This window comes from Macadamia integrifolia, chromosome 8 (genome assembly GCF_013358625.1).
Source record: "Macadamia integrifolia cultivar HAES 741 chromosome 8, SCU_Mint_v3, whole genome shotgun sequence".
Lineage (NCBI taxonomy): Eukaryota > Viridiplantae > Streptophyta > Magnoliopsida > Proteales > Proteaceae > Macadamia > Macadamia integrifolia.
This window is the reverse complement of record NC_056564.1, coordinates 2,603,278-2,621,216: the sequence shown is the minus strand read 5'-3', so window position 1 is coordinate 2,621,216 and position 17,939 is coordinate 2,603,278. Positions and strand designations below refer to the sequence as shown.

General features: G+C 42.8%; 1 protein-coding gene across 2 annotated transcripts in view; it reads right to left on the bottom strand.

Moving 5' to 3' along the window:
- LOC122087208 (aspartic proteinase 39-like) overlaps positions 1–17,939 on the bottom strand; it is a 54,710-nt gene that overhangs the window by 11,584 nt on the left and 25,187 nt on the right. The window contains exons 5-6 of one of the 2 annotated variants that reach the window (XM_042656257.1): positions 17,254–17,416; positions 17,101–17,132 (exon numbers count right to left, since the gene is read on the bottom strand). In XM_042656257.1, the coding sequence (XP_042512191.1) occupies positions 17,101–17,132; positions 17,254–17,416 (195 nt within the window). Of the gene's footprint in view, positions 1–17,100; positions 17,175–17,253; positions 17,417–17,939 lie in introns of both variants that reach the window. The other variant, XM_042656256.1, reaches the window with a different exon arrangement.

Sequence of the window (17,939 nt, the reverse complement as noted above, 5' to 3'; positions counted from 1 at the left end):
TTTTTGAGGAATAAGATAATGCATTCAAAGGAAGGGGGGAGGGGAATATACAGGCCCAAAGGGAAAGAAAAAAAACAAAAGAAAGAAAGAGCAAATAAAAACAAATGCTCGAAAAAACTGCTAGTCACTTGTTCCAACCATGAGAGACCCTAGCCGACAAAGAAGTAAAAGAAAAGGCCACAACCCTACCAACCCATTACCACACAACAAAAGGAAAACCACCCAATATAAGCAATCACTTGTGCATACTCCTGTAACTCTGACCGACTGAGGTGCACGAGGACATGATAGGGCTGGTTTGGCCGGCTTCCCACTTTGACTAGGAGGGATCACCCAAATCCCTCAACGGTTCTTAAAAACAATGGAATGTCTCACCTGATCAATGTGCACAACTTCAGATGGAGCAATTTTCGAAGTGGGATCCATCATGCAAGTTGGGTTATCTATGGGGTTGGATTTCTCGGGCTGGTGATAATCATTAAGAGGAGCCACGGCAGGGGTAAGGTACCTGAAGCATGCTAAGTGACCAGAGATGGGCATGAGGCCACAGTGGATCCCGGGTCAGACATCGAGGTAGAGATGGTAGTCCAGTCAAGGGGTTCATGAGAAGGGTGGACTGGAGTGGGAATGGTAGCCTGGTTTGGGGGGTTCAAGAGATGGGTGAGATGGAGAGGAATGGGTTGGGTTGGTTGGGGACAGGTTGGGTTAAGATGGGGCAAGAACGAGGGATGAGAGCTAGGTGAGTAGAGGGGGGATTAGGATGGGTCGGTTGGGGATGGGTTGGGTTAAGATGGGGCAGGGTAGAGGGGTGGGCCAGGGTTGGTTGGTTTGGATGAAAGTGGGAGTTAAAGGGTCTGGAATTGGAGAAAAGTTAGTGGTGGGGCCCTCAAATGAAGTAAGAAGTGAAAGGTCTCAAACGGGGGGAAGAGAGCGCAAGAAAGCATAAAGTGAGGGAGATTTAGCCTTTGGGGCAGTCTGAAGAATGGGTTCGTCAGGCATGGTTATAGCTTAGCTAGGGTTCTTTGATGGAGGACCAGGGGTAGGGAGTGATGATGTGTCATCCACAACACAGGAATCGAGGGATAGCAGACCAGTGGAACACCAGATTCAAGGTCTACCCTGGGTGACCAGATGAATATCAGATCCCTACTCTACGATAGCTTTCGACGATGTCAGAGATTGTGGAGAGGCCCTCAAGTTGTCTTCCTCGCACGCATCGTAATGATCTGCCGATAGATAGGTAAGAGAGGGGCTACGAGAAGTGGGTAGGTCGTTGATAACAGAATCTACAACGTGAGGCTGTAGTAGGGAAAATCGATTTTGACCGAAGTATAACCCTTCACGATGGACCATTGGACCAAGAACAAAAGACGAGAGGTTCCTATCTAAGGATCCGACAATCAGAGCAGTGGCCAATCGAGGGTGTCTTCTACGATGACGGTGCTTCGATCTCCCTCTAGGAGGAGATGGAAATCCACGATGAGAAGGATACGCAAGATTAGGGGTTCCCCCAACTGTGATAGAGGGCAGGGAGCAAGAGGGCGGCACAGTAGACCTAGAGAGCAAAGATTTCATTTATTTCCAAAGGCCTTGCATACCAAGCACTACGGAGGCATCCCTTCAATAATGACTTGCTGCTGGAAGGAGAAATCATTGCCATCATTCATTGTGATTGAGGAAGGAAGAGGCTCATCTGCTGGAAGCCTGGAACTGCAACAAAAATTCTAGCATAGGATAGCCTCTCTTTTCTCTTGGTTCTAGAATAAGAGAAAAGTGGCGCACCAATAACAGAGCCAACTGTGCTAAGCCTTAGTATACCAAAAGTGAAGGGGGAGATCTGGGAAGGAAATCCACATAGGATTGACCTATATTTAACCCGGTGAAGCTGCAACTGTTGGTTCCAATGTTAGAGAAAGATCGTCTTTCGTCCACTTGCCATGGACCGTCATCAAGGATGCGACCTTTGTTTCATCGTGTGATAATTTAAAGATGAAGAAACCATTATCCATGAGAAAGACTTCCATCAATCCATAAAGACTCCATTACTTGGAGAAGGAGAGCTTAACGATATGGAATGGCGGACAGGAACCAAGGAAGTGGCCAACCAGAGAGTTTTGCCATAGAGAAGCTTCATCGTCGAGAACACTCGATGGGCAATAAGCGAACTTGGAGCAGCCAATGGAAGATGGAGGGGGAGACAAGATTGGGAAAGAGGTGGGGCATGACCACAGGTAGCACTCCCGGTATGGGGCGGGGCATATGGTGGCATAGGGGCTAAGGTGGGTGGAGATATTGGTAATGGCTGGAGTGGTGGAGGGATTTTAAGTGAGTAGGAATGTGGTGGTGGTTGACGTAGAGGTGGAGTCGGAGAGGACTGGGCCAAAAGGCCAACCATCAGTCACTCAACATCCAATTCAAATTGACTGGTACAACATTTTTTTTTTTGGGTGAATAAATAATCCATTACCAAACGAAGAGGAAAAAAGACTTACAGCCCCTAAAAGGGAAGGGGGAGAAGCAAAGATGCTTACAGAGCATTACTATTCCTGATGGAGCTTAAAAGATCCTAAGAATTTACAATGTGAAAAATTCTAAGGGAGGGAATACATGTGTTGGTAAGTCAAGAGACTTTGGTTTTTACATCAAAGGAGATGGAGCTCCAAATCTTATCAAGAGAGCAAGAGTTGGAGGTCCATTTCTTATGGTTCCTTTCCATCCAGATCTGATTTATTGTAGCATAGAAGGCAAGCCTTCCCACAATGTCATAGATAGTCTACCCCCGAAAAGTCATATCCACCCAAATCCATTCGAGATGGAAGGGGAGAATCCTCCTATTGGCTGGCTAGCATTTACTAAGAATTCCTTTCCATATGGATGTAGAGATACTGCAGTTGAAGAACAGGTGCTCAATAGTCTCCATCTCAGTACCACATAGGATACACATTGGATTAGCTGGGATGCCTCTCTGAATGAGGAAATGGTTTGTGGGAAGAGATTTAGTGAAAACTCTCCAAGCAGTGAAACTCTGGCGGGGTATGTGGTGCTTGAACCAAATAAGATGGTGCTAAGCGGTGGGAGGACCATGAGCTCTAACAAACTCCTAAGGTACTTTAGGGGTGAAGGATTTGGAGGCTGAAGGCTTCCAAAGGATGATGTTTGACCTCAATGTTGGCTAGTTGGGATGATCGGCAGGGAGTTCCAAATATCCTCAAGCTGGTTCAATGAATGGGCTGGGGGGGGTCCAGTTGCCTGAAGAGAGAATATCAGCTACAAGAGCATACTTGGAGAGACCTGAATCATAAATACTTTTGGCGCTCAAAGAGTGATATAGGATTCCCATGGGGTGCCAAGGGTCAAGCCAGAGATAGGTGCTGATCCCATTGCCAATCTGGGTAATGATGGCTGAAGATAAGGTTGCCCGGGTGGCAAGAATTTTGTGTCAAACCCAAGAGGCAGCTGCTGGGGCTTTAACAATCCAAAAGGAATCCGATTTGAGGGGGTTCGAATAGATCCAATCTACTGAATACATTTCTTTTTGGAGATGATCTTCCAAGACAATTTGATGATACCTACTTTATTGATATCCTTGATCCTTCTTAAACCAAGCCCCCCTTTAGCTTTAGGAAGATAGAAAATGGCCCAGCTAATAGGACGAAGGAATCTAGAGCACTCAGTATCTTTCCATAGGAAGGAGGCAAAGATAGATTCCAACTTGGAGATGATGGCTTCGGGTAACCCATAGATGCCCGACCAATATATACAGGAGCCTTGAAGCACTGATTTAATGAGCTCGAGCCGGCCCGCAAATGATAGGATCTTCCATTTCTAGAGTTGGAGGCTCTTCCTGATGAGGTCTAATATAGGAGTGCAGTAATGAGCAGGAAGCCTGGCAGAAATGAGAGGGAGCCTAAGATACTTCATTGGAAGATGGCCCTTGGTGAAACCAGTTTGCTCCAAGAGGGAGGCTTTGGCTGAATTGGAGATCCCAGCCAGGAAGATGAGAGACTTTTCCGGATTGATGTGAAGCCTTGACATAGCAGCAAATTGGGAAAGGCACATCATGATGTTCCTAAGAGAAGAAGGATCAGCTTTGGAGAAGATCATCAAGTCATCAGCGAATGCAAGGTGAGTAAGCTTGATGGCTTTACATTTAAGAATGGCTGTAATGAGATTTTGGTCAGTGGCCAGCTGCAAACTCCTTGATAGAACTTCCATTTCAAGGCAGAAGATGTAAGGAGAAAGGGGACAGCCCTGTCTGATACTCACTGAAGAAGGGAAGTAGCCAGCTGGACTCCTATTAACCAAGACTGAGAACCGGGGAGAAGCAATACAGTGATGGATCCAATTTGTGAAGATTGGAGGGAATCCCATGTTGTTAAATACCAACCCAATATAGTCCCATCTGAGAGAGTCAAAGGCCTTGTGGATGTCTATCTTCAGAAGGACCGCTGAGGAGTGAGATTTCCTGTCAAAGCCTCTCACAATTTCATAGCAAAGAAGGATGTTGTCTCTAATATTTTTTCCGGGAATGAAGGCCGATTGGTTGTTGCTAACAAGGTCATCAACCACAAGCTTGATTCTATTTGCAAGAATTTTAGCTATAAACTTGTAAAGGAGGTTGCAAAGGGAAATCGGCTTGAAATCCTTCATCTCTTCCACTCGCTCCTTCTTTGGAATGAGACAAAAGAAAAGTGTGTCTAATCCCTTTAATTTGACTCGGATTGTAGAAGAAGCTCTTAATTGCACATATCATATCACTTTTGATGAGATCCCAGGAAGAAAAAAAAATCCCATTTTGAATCCATCAGGCCTCGGAGCCTTGTTAGCCTTGTGAGAGAGAATAGCAGAAGGGATCTCTTCATTAGTAGGGATAAAGAATCAGCCGTGCTGTCCGGAATAAACTTGCTTAGGAGGTTATCCGGGACGGAAGGGGGGGCTAAGTCCATCATAAAGAGATTCTTGAAGTAGTCAACTGCAACTCCTGTAATCTCATCTACTTTGTGACCATAAGTGCCATCCGGGGAAAGTAACTTAATGATAGAATTGAAATAATGGCTTTCACTGATCTATAGAAATAGGTTGTGTTCGAATCCCTAAGCTCAAGCCAATTAATCCTGGATTTCTGCCTCATGAAACTCTCTTCTTGAGCACGGAGGGAAGTGAGATTGGCAGCCTCAATCTTCTCTTCATCAGCCAAGGAGGAATTGAGGTGATCAGACTGCAACTAGATCTGGATGGAGGAGAGCTTGTTCCTGCAATCATTAACTTGAGAAGAAATATTCTCGAAGGAGTTAGTATTCCAAGCTTTGAGACCCCTTTTGACAATCTTCAGCTTTCTAACCAAGGCAAGGAGGGGGGTGGAGAAGGCTTGGATGGGCTTCAACCCAGGCTTCCTTAACTATGGAATGGTAATCAGGGTGGGAGGTCCACATATCAAAAAATTTGAATGGTTTAGGGCCAAAGGAGGTGTAAGGCTGAATTTGGAGGGAGATGGGGCTATGGTCAGATATGTTTGGGGCACCAAAAGTAGCATGGGAAGAGGGGAAGGCATGGAGCCAAGCTTCTTTGACCAGAACTCTGTTTAATTTGCAAGCAATTCTGGCCTGGCCTGATCTTTTGTTGTTCCATGGGAATTTTATTCCAAACCATCTTAGGTCTTCAACTGTAATATCCTCAATGCAAGAGTTTAAGGCATCCATACTCATACCATCCAAGGTGTCACCTCCTTGCTTCTCATGAGAGAATCTGATGGCATTTAGATCCCCCTAATACCCTAAGGAAGATGCCCAATCTGATTGGCAATAAGCTTGAGATCATTCCTGAGGGTATCATGGTCAACAGAGTGGTTGGAAGCATAGATTAAGATGAGAAAAAAAGAGAGTTAGAAGCGGTATCAGAGATGGAGAGATGCATAAATTGGGCAGAGGAAGATATGAGGTTGGCATTTAGCTTAGTGCACTCCCACAAGAAACAAATACGCTCGTTAGGATTAGCGGAGTGGTTTGAAACAAAATTCTAGCCAGGCACAATAGAGGACATAATTTTGGATATATTTGATTCCTTGACATGGGATTCCAAGATGCAACAAAAGGAGGATTTGGATTTTTTGATGAGGGACCTCACAAAGGCATATTTCGTAGGAAAGTTGAGACCCCTTGCATTCCAAATAATACCGTGGGTCATTGAGCAACATCAGGGGAAGGCAACATAGACTCCCGAGGAGAGGAGCCGAGAGTCACAGGGGGGCTCGGGATCTGCTTCTTCTCTGATAGGAGTGATACAAAGGGGGCTGAAGGGGCTTAGGGCCATGTGGAGTGCAGAGGCAGACCTGGAGGCACCACCTTTGGGTGCTTGCCTTTTTTAAGCCTTCGCTTTGGACTAGTAAGCGAAACGAAGGTGTCGGGGGGAGAAGAAGGGATGATGGAAGGGTGGGTCGAAGCTAGATCCGCACCCAGGTCCATAGGAAACTGGGTCTGGGCCAAGGGCAGAGAAAGGAGATGGGAATTTGGGTTAACAGTAATGTTAGTGGGCTTAGTCGAGATGGTGGGCTTATAGTTGGGCTTTGGCATAGAGGGGATCCCATCCGAGATGGGCTCAATCGAATTGTCAAGATTTACAGAGCCACGTGCCACATTAGAAAAAGAGGGTTTGGGGTTATTTGGGGGAGTAATCTTCTTCAGAGAAGCCGAAGACGACGAATGAGAGGAATCAACGCTGTTCTCATTAGTGGTGTCCAAGGTACCTCCATCGGAAGAAGAGTCCGAAACGTTGGACGAGGCATCATCAGAAGAGATACTTCCATCAGAACTTTCAAAGGTATCTTCGACAATAGGGTCTGCCTACATGACATCATTGGCTTGCACGTCAACGTCTTTAGTTACAACAAGCAATTGATGGTCCCCGCTGGCGTCAGTTTGATCAGCCAGGACTGCGAAGCGGTTTTGTCCTTCAGGCAAGGACTAATTCCCAACTAGAGATTTTTCAACAGAACAGGGTAATTGATCGTCAGCGAGAGGCCTTTGGCGATTCCTTCCTCTTCTATTCAGTCTTCTACCCCTCTCCGGAGGCTTAAAAGAGGTTCTACCACTAATTTCAGACATCAAGGAGAGGTCACGGTTGGGCTGCTGAGTTGGGCCTAAGAAGTCAACATGCATGTCGACAGGGGGAACCGATGGAGAGGCATTGGAGCAGGCCTTTGAATCATGGTCAAACACCTTACAGACATGGCAATGAGGAGGCATCCACTTACACTGAACCGGTTATTGGAAGGAGAAATCTTCTCCATTATGGACGATGATGGTAAAGGGGAGGGGGTCGACAGCTGCCACCTTAACACAAACTCGTGTGAAAGCAAGATGATCCTTCCTGAAGGTTCTTGCATCGGAGCACACCGGAGTGCCAAGGACAGATCCCGTTGCACTTAAACCATCGGAGCACCAAAAGTGCAACGGCAATCCAGGGAGGGAAACCTAGATGGGGATGGTGGAGAAGTCCACACGATTGAGGAGAAGGTGTCGGTACCAAAGCCGGAGGAACATCGAAGAATGCCCCACTCTCCAAGGACCACCTTCCAAAATTCTCACTTGTCTTGTTCCTCAGAGAATCTAAACAAGACGAAGCCGTGGTCGAGCAAGAAGGTCTCAATCAAACCCACAGGGCGCCATTGTTTCATTAGATATCTTAACCAGAGGGAAAGGAGGTCTCTTGCCTAAGAAGTGACTGATAAGGGAATTCGACCATTGGGAAGCTTCGATGTCGAGGAGGCCTTTGGGGCAGGAAGCAACGAAGGCATCACCAAGCTTGATAGGCCGGACAAAGCCCAAGGAGAGGCTATCAGTCGGAGGGGAAACATGTTGTTTTAAATGGGAACTCTAGGGAACTCTAAGAGGGGTGGAGACAGGAGTAAGGGGGCAAGGGAGAAGGGCCAGTTGAAGGGGGGCTCTTTTTGACAAGGGGGCAAGGTGTTGTATAACTAACTGGGGTATGTTCGAAAAACCTTCGGAATGCCACTTTCGTGGTACGATGTGATTGTTACTGTGGGCGGAAACTAGTCCGACGTAGCCGATGGTAATTCTGATGCCATGACTGCTAGGTGGGGGTTATCAGGGGTATGTTGGGTGACCAACAGTCACATTCTGGTACCGACAAGCTCCTAATCACGACTAGGTTTTATATTACTGGGTGACCAATGTGTGATTTCTAGGACCAGGGATACGAGGTGGATAAACTGGAATGAATTGCATCATTCTCAGATCATAGCTTATTTGTGTATGCTTCCATTAACCCCATCCCTCACTGAGCTAGTTAAAGCTCATACCACGTGTGTGTTGATTTTTAGATGATGATCCAGGTAGTGTAGTGCCAATGGGTAGTGACACCTCCTCCTCCTTGACTGTTATGGAGGTGGCTGGTGGACACTAAAGCCCAAGTAGCACGATCTAGATTGTGCTTGCATAATTGTTCATATGTTGCACCTTCAGCTGAGGGTGAAGTTGTCAACTTCTTTGGTGCCGTATTTTCTGATGATAACTTTTGGGCTGTACATATGTCTTGATGAATTTTTTGCGAAGGATAAAACATGTTATGTAATATACCTAACATCAGCTTCTTCCCCAACTGATTTAAGTTAACTTTGCTTATATATACTCTATTTCCATTGCATTGATTTTGGTTGGTTCAGTTGTGTTATGATTGTGACAGTTAAGGTACTACTATCAGAAATCCTGGTTGAGATATAGGATGGGTAAGCGTCCTGTTCACACTGCTAGTATCCTAGTGGGATTGGGGTGTGACACATATGTGTCACATGCAAGGTTCCAAGATGTCCTACACATGTGGGGGAGTGTTGACGTATACATTTATGCTACCTTTTCCCATAAGTTCAAGCTTTTAGGTGAAACGGTGGAAGATCAAAGTAGACAATATTGAAAATATGGAAGATGAGTTGGTGGTCGAGAACACTCCACAAGAAATTGTAGACATTCATAGTGCTTTTCTTGAAGAGGTAGAGCTTGTGCCTCAAGTCATCAATGAGAAGGCTATTAATGTTGGGGACTCTATGGATATGACATTCAGAGTTAATATTAATTCAGAGGTTGAGCATATAGACTTTATTATGCAACCAAATTCTTTGAAGAGAATGCTCCACTCTTTGAAGACTACATTCCAAACATCCGTGAGCTCCCAGACTACTACTATGGATTGCAGAGGATATATATATCACACAGAGTTGATCCCTTGATTTCTACAAAACTCAGGTCGTGTTTTTGTAAAAGCTAAGGAGAATTGATGGAGATAAATCACATTAATAAAATAAGCCCTTGGTTGGGTTATGTAGGTGTTAGAGGCTAGAAAAACGGGATCAGTTAAGTATAAGTCTATATTTCTGTATTTTATTTTTGTTGAGTGTTTCAGTTAGGCTGGATTAGGATTCTATAAGTTCAGTCTTGTTTTAACTCAGTTTTCTTCATTATTTTAGTTTCCTAGTTAATTTATGTAACGCAATTAGTTTTGGTCTTTCCTTTTTTGTGTTCGAGTCTGTTTTTTTAATCTTATATAAGTTTGGAAGGGGATCCAGCCTTGTACAAGAATTTGACTCATAAGATTTTGGGTTGAGTCTTTTCTTTTAACTGAGAAAGAATACATTCTGTGAGAAACTGTGAGGAGTGAGAAACTCTATTGATTGAAGTGATTCTGATCTAGGCCTATTGGTGGGAAATCTAAGGCCATATCCTCCTCTCAAGTAAGTGTTCTTTCTCCTATCATTATTGGTGTTTGCTGAGATTAATTTAATTAGGGATTGGAGGGACTAAACATCAATTAATATTCTGCTATGTTCTGCTTTTATTGGAGATTAAACAAAGCCAAGGATCATCACCAAACGGTGCTGGTGGCAGCTGTCTTTTACCTTTGTTGGCTAAGATCTGTTTATGTTATTGTGGGAGATCTGACCAGAAGAATCTCTCCACGCTTTGGGTTATTAAAGAGGTAATTCATAGTGACACTTGATTTGGGTTGGTGCTGATCTGTGGCTGCAATATTTCTTCCAAAATCTGGGTTTTGTTCTTGCACAAATACTGTTTTGATTATTAATTTGAATCTGGTCGTTAGAACATCACGGTACTTTGGGCATACTTGTTCTAACACTCTGTGAACATTGGTCAAAATCTGACCTTCATTGGATAAGTTTGACCTTTTTTTTTTTTTGGTGAATAAGAAATTCATTACCTATTAGGCAGGAAAAAGGTGTGAGGGAAGGAATACACAGCCCCTAAGGGCAAAGAAAACTAGAACCGCAAAACATCAAAGATGTTACAACCCAGTAGGGGAGGGGGATGGGGGAGTCAAAATGGAAGACGATAAGCCCCAAGAGGTAACGATGAGATTGCTCCTGGGGGAACAGCCAAGAGGTAGGGATAAGGAAGAGTTTAGAGGAGACCTCAAAGTAGATGGCATTCCAAATCTTGTAGAAAGACCTGGAGTTGGAAGTCCATTTACGGAGATTTCGCTCCATCCAAATGTGATTGATTTCCACCCCGAAGGCAAGTTTTTAAGCAGTGTAGCAAATGACCTTGCCTATAAACGTCATGTCAATTCAAATCCATTCTCTCGAGAGGGTAGGGGGATATTTGGGAAGGCCAACAGTGAGCAAGGACTCTTTTCCAGACCGAGGAGGAAAAGGGGCAGGCAAAGAAGAGGTGGTTAATATCTTCAGAACAGTTCCAACAGAGACAACAAGCGGGGGACATAGGGATATGACTATGGATAGGGAACTTAGGTGGGGAAACAGTTAGAGAGGGCTCTCCAAATACTAAAGCTATGGCAAGGGATATGGAATCTGAACCAGATGAAGGGCAAGTAGTGCCATGGCTTCGAACGAGATGCCAAGCGGAGGAGGAGGAGGAGAAATTTCCAGAGGAGGAAGGAGACCAAATAAATTTAGCATCCCTAGAGAAGAGGGGGAGGGGGAGAGAGGACCAAATAGGAAAAAGAGAGGTGGCGGAAGAGGAACTGAACCATGCGCCATTGGTGATAATGGAAGAGACCCAAGAGTCTTTGCAAGGCCGGAGGAGTAGATGGATCTAGGCCCCACATTAAGAAAGAGAACACCCCTAGGGTACTAGTTGTCCAGTCAAAGAGAAGTGGATATTGCACATTACTGATCTTGCAGTGGATGACCACCATGGTAAGAGACCTAGCTTGAAGGATTTTATGCCAAACCCAGGAGCCACCTTGGGAGAGAGGAACCGTCCATAGGGAGTCTTTGCAGATGATGTCACAACAGTGGAGTTTTCAGTCTCCCACTTTGGATATGTTGGGTCATCTAGGTGAGGAGCCTTAATGGTACCTATAAGGCTATAACATACCCTAGCTTTCCCCTACTCCGCAAGGAAAGCTTCATAGAATGAACCCAATCCAAATAGTTGGTGTTGTCCAACTTAACAATAGAGATCTGAGTATGTGAGTTATAAAAAAATATAAGAGTAAGATGAGCACTACTCGATGCACTGGCTGAAACATCACCAAAGAGGGCTCCAAGTCCACTATCTTTAGACATGGTGTGGATGAGGATGCCTAAACATAATGGGGAGTACACACTCTACCTAAAAATTCCTTCCCAGATACTCAAAGATAAATCCCACAAAGGGTGAAAACACTATGCCAAAGGGAAACCAGATCAAGGCATACTTTAGGAGAAGCAAGGTAGGTCATAACACTCCATAAGACCCATCCAATACATCTCACAGTCCAGCATAGCAGAAATACCCCATAAAACAGATTTTGGAAGCCAACAAGGACAAAAAACAGGGGAGGCGGTACCTGAAATATATTAGGAAAAGGGGTTATGAGCTCACACAACTCTTCCCTTAGGACCGAGAGCCTAGGGTCCTTGTAGAGGGGCCTTGGGTGATTCGCATGAGGTAGGAACCACCCAATTGGTGGAAGGATGAGAGAGAAAGAAGGTTCTCAAAGGGAAGCTGGCGGTAGTCATTGGTGCCCAGAAATTTGTTCTAAAAAATCCTCAACAGCTTCAAATCTTATAAAAAACTCCTCAAAGGTTTGCTTTGACCTTCTTTCAAGCTCATCTCATGGATTCTTCAAGTCTTTTCACATAATGATCTCTCCCTTGGAACCCCTTTGTAACCTAGGGTTCCAAAGAGAGAAAATATGAGGGAACTTGTAATCTGACTCTCAAACCAAGATGTTGTGCTCTGATACCAATTTAGAATGTAAGGTTTGGGATTAACTAAGGGAGAAAGAGAGAAAGAGAGAGAGAGAGAGAAGGAGAGAAGGAGAAGGAGTTGGAGAGGAAGAAGATGAAGAAGAAGGAAGATGGTAGAATGTGTGTTGTGAGTAAACTCTCACTAACACCAATATATTATTTCACTAACATAATTACAAGATATTACATATACCTCCCTAAGGAGAGAATTACACATATCTCCCTAAGGAGGAAAAGGAAAAAATAAAACATAACGTTTCAAATTACTAAACTACCCTTAGTAACATAACTAATATCTCTAATAGCACGAGGGGATTGCTTCAGCCCATATAATGCACGCTTCAACTTGTATACCTTCCCCTGGGTTTTGGAGCAAGTGAACCTAAGAGGAATGTCCGTATACACTTCCTCCTCAAGTTCCCCATGAAGGAAGCCATTCTTCACATCTGGTTATTGAAGATCCCAATCTAAGTTGGGGGCACAAGATAAAATAACATAGATTATGTTCATCTTAGCAACTAGAGCAAACGTCTCCTGGTAGTCAATCCCATAAGTTTGAGTGAAGCCCTTGACAACAAGTATGGCCTTATAACGATCCATTGTACCATCGGCCTTCTGGTTTACTATGAAGACCCACTTACGACTGTCTTCTTCTCTGAGGGAAGACACACTAGATCCCATGTGTCATTCCTCTTTAGAGCCTACATCTCCTCAACCATAGCTGCCTGCCATTGTGAGTCTGCACTAGCTTCCTACCACGTATGGGGAATGGACACAGTGGATAGAGAAGACATAAAACTATAGTAGGATGGATAATCTAAGTCATAAGAAAGAGTTTTAGCAATAGGATGTAAAGTAAAAGACCTAGTGCCTTAAACAAACAGCAATAGGTAACTCGAGACAGATTAACACTACCAACTGAAACATCAACAGAGGGAAAAGGAGAATAACCTGGGTCCAAGGGGACAAGATTAGGCTAGAGAGGAGAAAACTGGCAAGATAGAGGAGGTGTTGGATGTATAGTGGTATGAGTGCTCGAGAGGAGACAACTGACATGGTAGAGTAGGATTTGGAAGTGTAGTAGTCTGAATCTGCTATCTGCGACTATAAACACACATCACTGGTTGAGGCTGAGTCGAAGTAGGATAAGTAGGAGTTTCAATTTCCCCCTGAAACTGGACACCGACAGGGATAGCAAGAGGCGGCACATCTTCCATAATGGAAGGCGACTCCCCCTGAAGAGGTGCCGTAATGTAGTTAGATTTAGATTCGTGAAAAAAAAACATTCATAGTCATAAACCAATGCCAAGTGGGAGGATGAAAACATTAATAGTCTTTATAAGTTGAAGCATACCCCAGAAAAATACACCTGAGACCATGAGGATTAAACTTCCCATTAGGATGATGATCTCGAGCATAACGGTCACTACCAAATACTTGGGGATGAACAGGAAAAGTAATAGAGCCCTAGAGAAAATCTAGAGGGGAGTGGAAGAAAAGAACCCGAGAAGGCATTTGGTTAATCAAAAAGACGACAGAGAGTACCGTGTCGTTCCAGTACTAGGGAGGAACATACATCTCAAACATCTAAGAGCATGCTACCTCACTAAGGTGGCGATTCTTTAGCTCAGTAACTCCATTTTGAGCCGGAGTATCGACACAACTGGTCTGATGGATCATCCCATGAATAGAAAGGTAAGCCTAAAAGGACACTTCCAAGTATTCACGACCATTGTTGCTTCAAAGAATCTTAATGGTAGCACCAAATTGAATTTGAACCATTCAGTGAAATTGTTGAAAGCAACGGAAGGTCTTGCCCTTAGTTCACATCATATAAACCCAAGTGGTCCAAGAATGACAGTCAATAAGAGAGACAAACTACCGATAACCATTGACAGGAACATAACGGGATGGACCCAAATATCAGAATGTATCAATAAAAAAGGAATGGCATTTTTATTTCCATAAACAAAATAAGTGATCCGAGTGTTGTTCGGCCAATACACATATCTCAGAAAAAAACTGTGTCAAATTACAATTCTTAAAAAAAAAAAGGAGGATGTCCTAACCGACAATGTTGTAGTAACTCAGAGGTGGGAGGTGACATAAATGATGTCTAATGAACCTAACTAGAGACCAACCCTAAGTCATCCTCAAGCAGATACAAACCACCACGCACCCTATCATAGGCAATCGTTGCCACTATCACCAGATCCTAAAAACACAATGAGACGGGGTAAATGAGACTTTATAATTAAGATTGGAAGTAAGACCACTAATGGATAATAGGTTAGTAGGAAAAGATAGAACATACAATATAGCAGAAAGGGATAAAGGAGTACAACTAATAGAGCCTTTTCCAAAAATAGTGGAATAAGTCCCGTTAGCCAACTTGACCTTACCATTATCTAGACATATAGTGTACTGTGAGAAAAGAGACTAGCAACCTATCATATGATTGGAAGCCCCCAGAGTCTATAATCCAAGGGGAGATTTGACAGACATAGTAAGGTCACAGAAAGAGATACCTAACCTAGAATGAGTGGAATGAGCAGAGCTTGCAATGGCATGTGTATGAGTCCGGACGTGTCAAAAGGTGATGGATGGTAGTAAGCTCATCAGATGATAGCAAGGTTGCTGAGATGCTAGAAGTAGAGTTAGTCTGGGACCTATTATGGTTGAACTGACCAGAAGTACCAGTAGGACCCTTCCCTTGCCCTTTTGCCAGATGCATCAGCGGAACGAAAATAAAGCTTTTAGCAGTGCTCTTTGGTGTGATGCTTTCCTCAGTAATCGCACTTCATTTGAACTCTGGTAGAGGTTCCACTAGACCATGGGGCTATGCTGAAGGACTTAGGGCCAAAATCAAGTGCAGATCTCTCAGTGGGAGTCACAATAGGCTATGGAACCATAGTGGTATGACAACTATCCTTAAATTGGATCACAGCATAGACTTGGTCCAAGGTAGGAAAGAGAGTACGACTCATAACCTGGGACTGTAGCTGATCACACTCCACATTCAGTCTTTCCAAGAAGTCATAGACCCGGATCTTCTCTCGTTTCTGAAAACCGGTAACATCTACAGAAGTGGAAGGAAATAGTCCTCATGGAAGTTCAGTTTAGTCCATAGTGTCCGTAGCTCATAGTAGTACTGTGATAGTGTGAGCCCCTCTACCTCAGATCACAAACCTTCTGGCATGGTTTGAAAACCTAAACAGTATTCCTGCTTGGGAATAAATGTACTGGATAAATTCTTGAAAAGTCCAAAAATCGATAAAGGGTGAAACCTTGACAAATTGATTTTGGGGATAGCTCTAGAACGAAGTCTTGAGACAGAAAAGTGGTTAGTGCATACCACTACAAGGATAAGCGGCACCAAGCACAACAAACATCAAGACAATCGATGCATCCAACAGGGAAAAAGTACCCTGGCATAAAAAAATTCGATTTGAAGGAAAAAAAAAAAAAAAAACCCTTGAAAATCGATAAAGGTAAAGAGCTGGAAGAAGAGGAGAGAAGCTAGTGGCTGTCTTGGAGGTTTAAGGGACTACCACCAAGAGAGGTGGAAGAAGGAGGGAGGCGTTGGGAGAAAAAGAGTGAAATAAAGGCGTTGGGAGAGAGAAAATCAAGAAAAGGGAGAAAGAGATACAGAAAAGAGAAAAACCTTAAGGTTTTCTGATACCATGTTGGATAGGCTAATGACTTCTATCTAATATGACACTAGCCCTCTTTATTTACAGAATGGAAAGAAAGTTCTAGTATATTACAAAAACCATTAAACCCTTAAAGGACCTAAGGACCTGTTTGGAATCAAACAACTTCCCTAAAACCCATCATTACAGAATTTTCTTATCACGATCGTAATTGCCCACAAAGCAGGTCAGCAAAAATTGCAGCTAGCCAGTGGTCTCACCGGTTGCAGGTCCTTCCAGTATTTGCATCTAAGATTCGCTAACTAAAAAATAAAAAATAAAAAAAACTCTGTTATAGTTTTGAGTTTACAAAGGAAAAGGAGAAATGGAAAGGAATTTGAAGGAAAATGGGTCCCTCTTCACCCACCGCTTAAAGCCTTAAACTATATATGAGCTTTGTTGGTTAGGGCCCATTTCTTCAAAAATTATTCTTCACATTGGGATAACAAACCTATTTCTCATTCTATACACTATTATGTCTAGTAGTTACCAAACAATTTTATGATTAGATGAAAAATGATTTTCATTAATGATTTTTTATATATAGCCAAATAGGTTTTAAACAAAAACATAATCCGCTGGGCTGTGCTTCTTCCCTTTTACTCTCATAGTCCATTTTACTTTCATTTGACTTTCCTCTCTTTTATTGTGTGTTGCACAGATCCATATAGCCAACCCCATTAAATTGGATAAGGCTAAGTTTGTTGTTTATAAACAAAACCTAAATTATACCAAAGATGAGCCTAATTATTGACAAACACAGTATTTCATTAGCATTTTTTTTTTTTTTTGCAATATTTTGGTTCTGATAGAAAATATATTCATTATATTTATATAGGTTAAAATGCAGCAAATGGAAAGCTTCAGTCAAAATGTGGAAAATTTTGATCTAGGTATGAATGATACTTTCATATAAAAAAAGAATGACAAAACAGAAAGAAAAAGGAGAAGCACAATAAAGGCCCAAATACCAACAAGCTTAGAAACTAAAATAATGATCAAAATTGATATGCTCCAGTACACCCTTTGGAGTACTTTAATTAAAAAAAAAATCAACATAAGTGAGGCGTCTCAGAATATATACATAACAAAAAGAATATGCAACTTCCAAAATTTGACTTTAACCTAATATAGAAGTACAGAACATATAATAGGGAAATGTGGTGGAGGTTTGAAGGATCATACCTTTGACAATACGTAAAGCATGAAAAGTCATTCTGGACAATTTTTATTGTCAAATTGGAGTGGTGAGACAAAATCTAATAGAAGTATCAAAACAAAGTAAGCAGTTTAAATTATGTTCGTTGAAATGAACAAGCTTCTGAAAATACTCCACACCTCTTTAATTAATTGCTCATAGATGATCTCAGGAAGATACGATAAGGTTGTACCACTATCAATTACTGTCCCTTTTCGTGGCCCAGTCTCAAATACATCTTTAGGTAGTTGGAGAACAACACCACCCACCTCAACTCCTTCCATATTGACATTGTAATGTGGTCTACATTAATGATAAACATATAAATACATTAAATACATAAATGAATAGGACCTTGGAGAAGGAAAAGCACACAATCCAATATGAGAATATATTAGAAAGAAAAAAAGGCACAGACTACATCTGTTGTTCCACAGTGGCAATAAAAGTTATCAAGAAGTTCAACAATCAAAAAAGAGCGATGTAAATTGAGCCAACCCAAATGTTCAGTTAACAAAAAGCAAAAGAAAGATGGAAAGGAGAAAAAGAAGACAAAATGGTTCTCATTGTAGCAATCAGAACAAGCCTCCACTAGGAAGTTGTTTGTTGACAACTTGCTTGTTCTATGTATACCCTGATCCTGACAATATTATACTCTACAGTTCAGCTACTTGGTTCAAAGCCCTACCCTGCACATAGTCACTACCCACGGGCCCCATCAGATACTGAAGCATCGTCTGAAATCAACAACAACATAGAACAAGTCTTGGAAACAACAACACTCTCCTTTCTGCCATTGCAAAATCTATAAATTTATCTCTCCAGG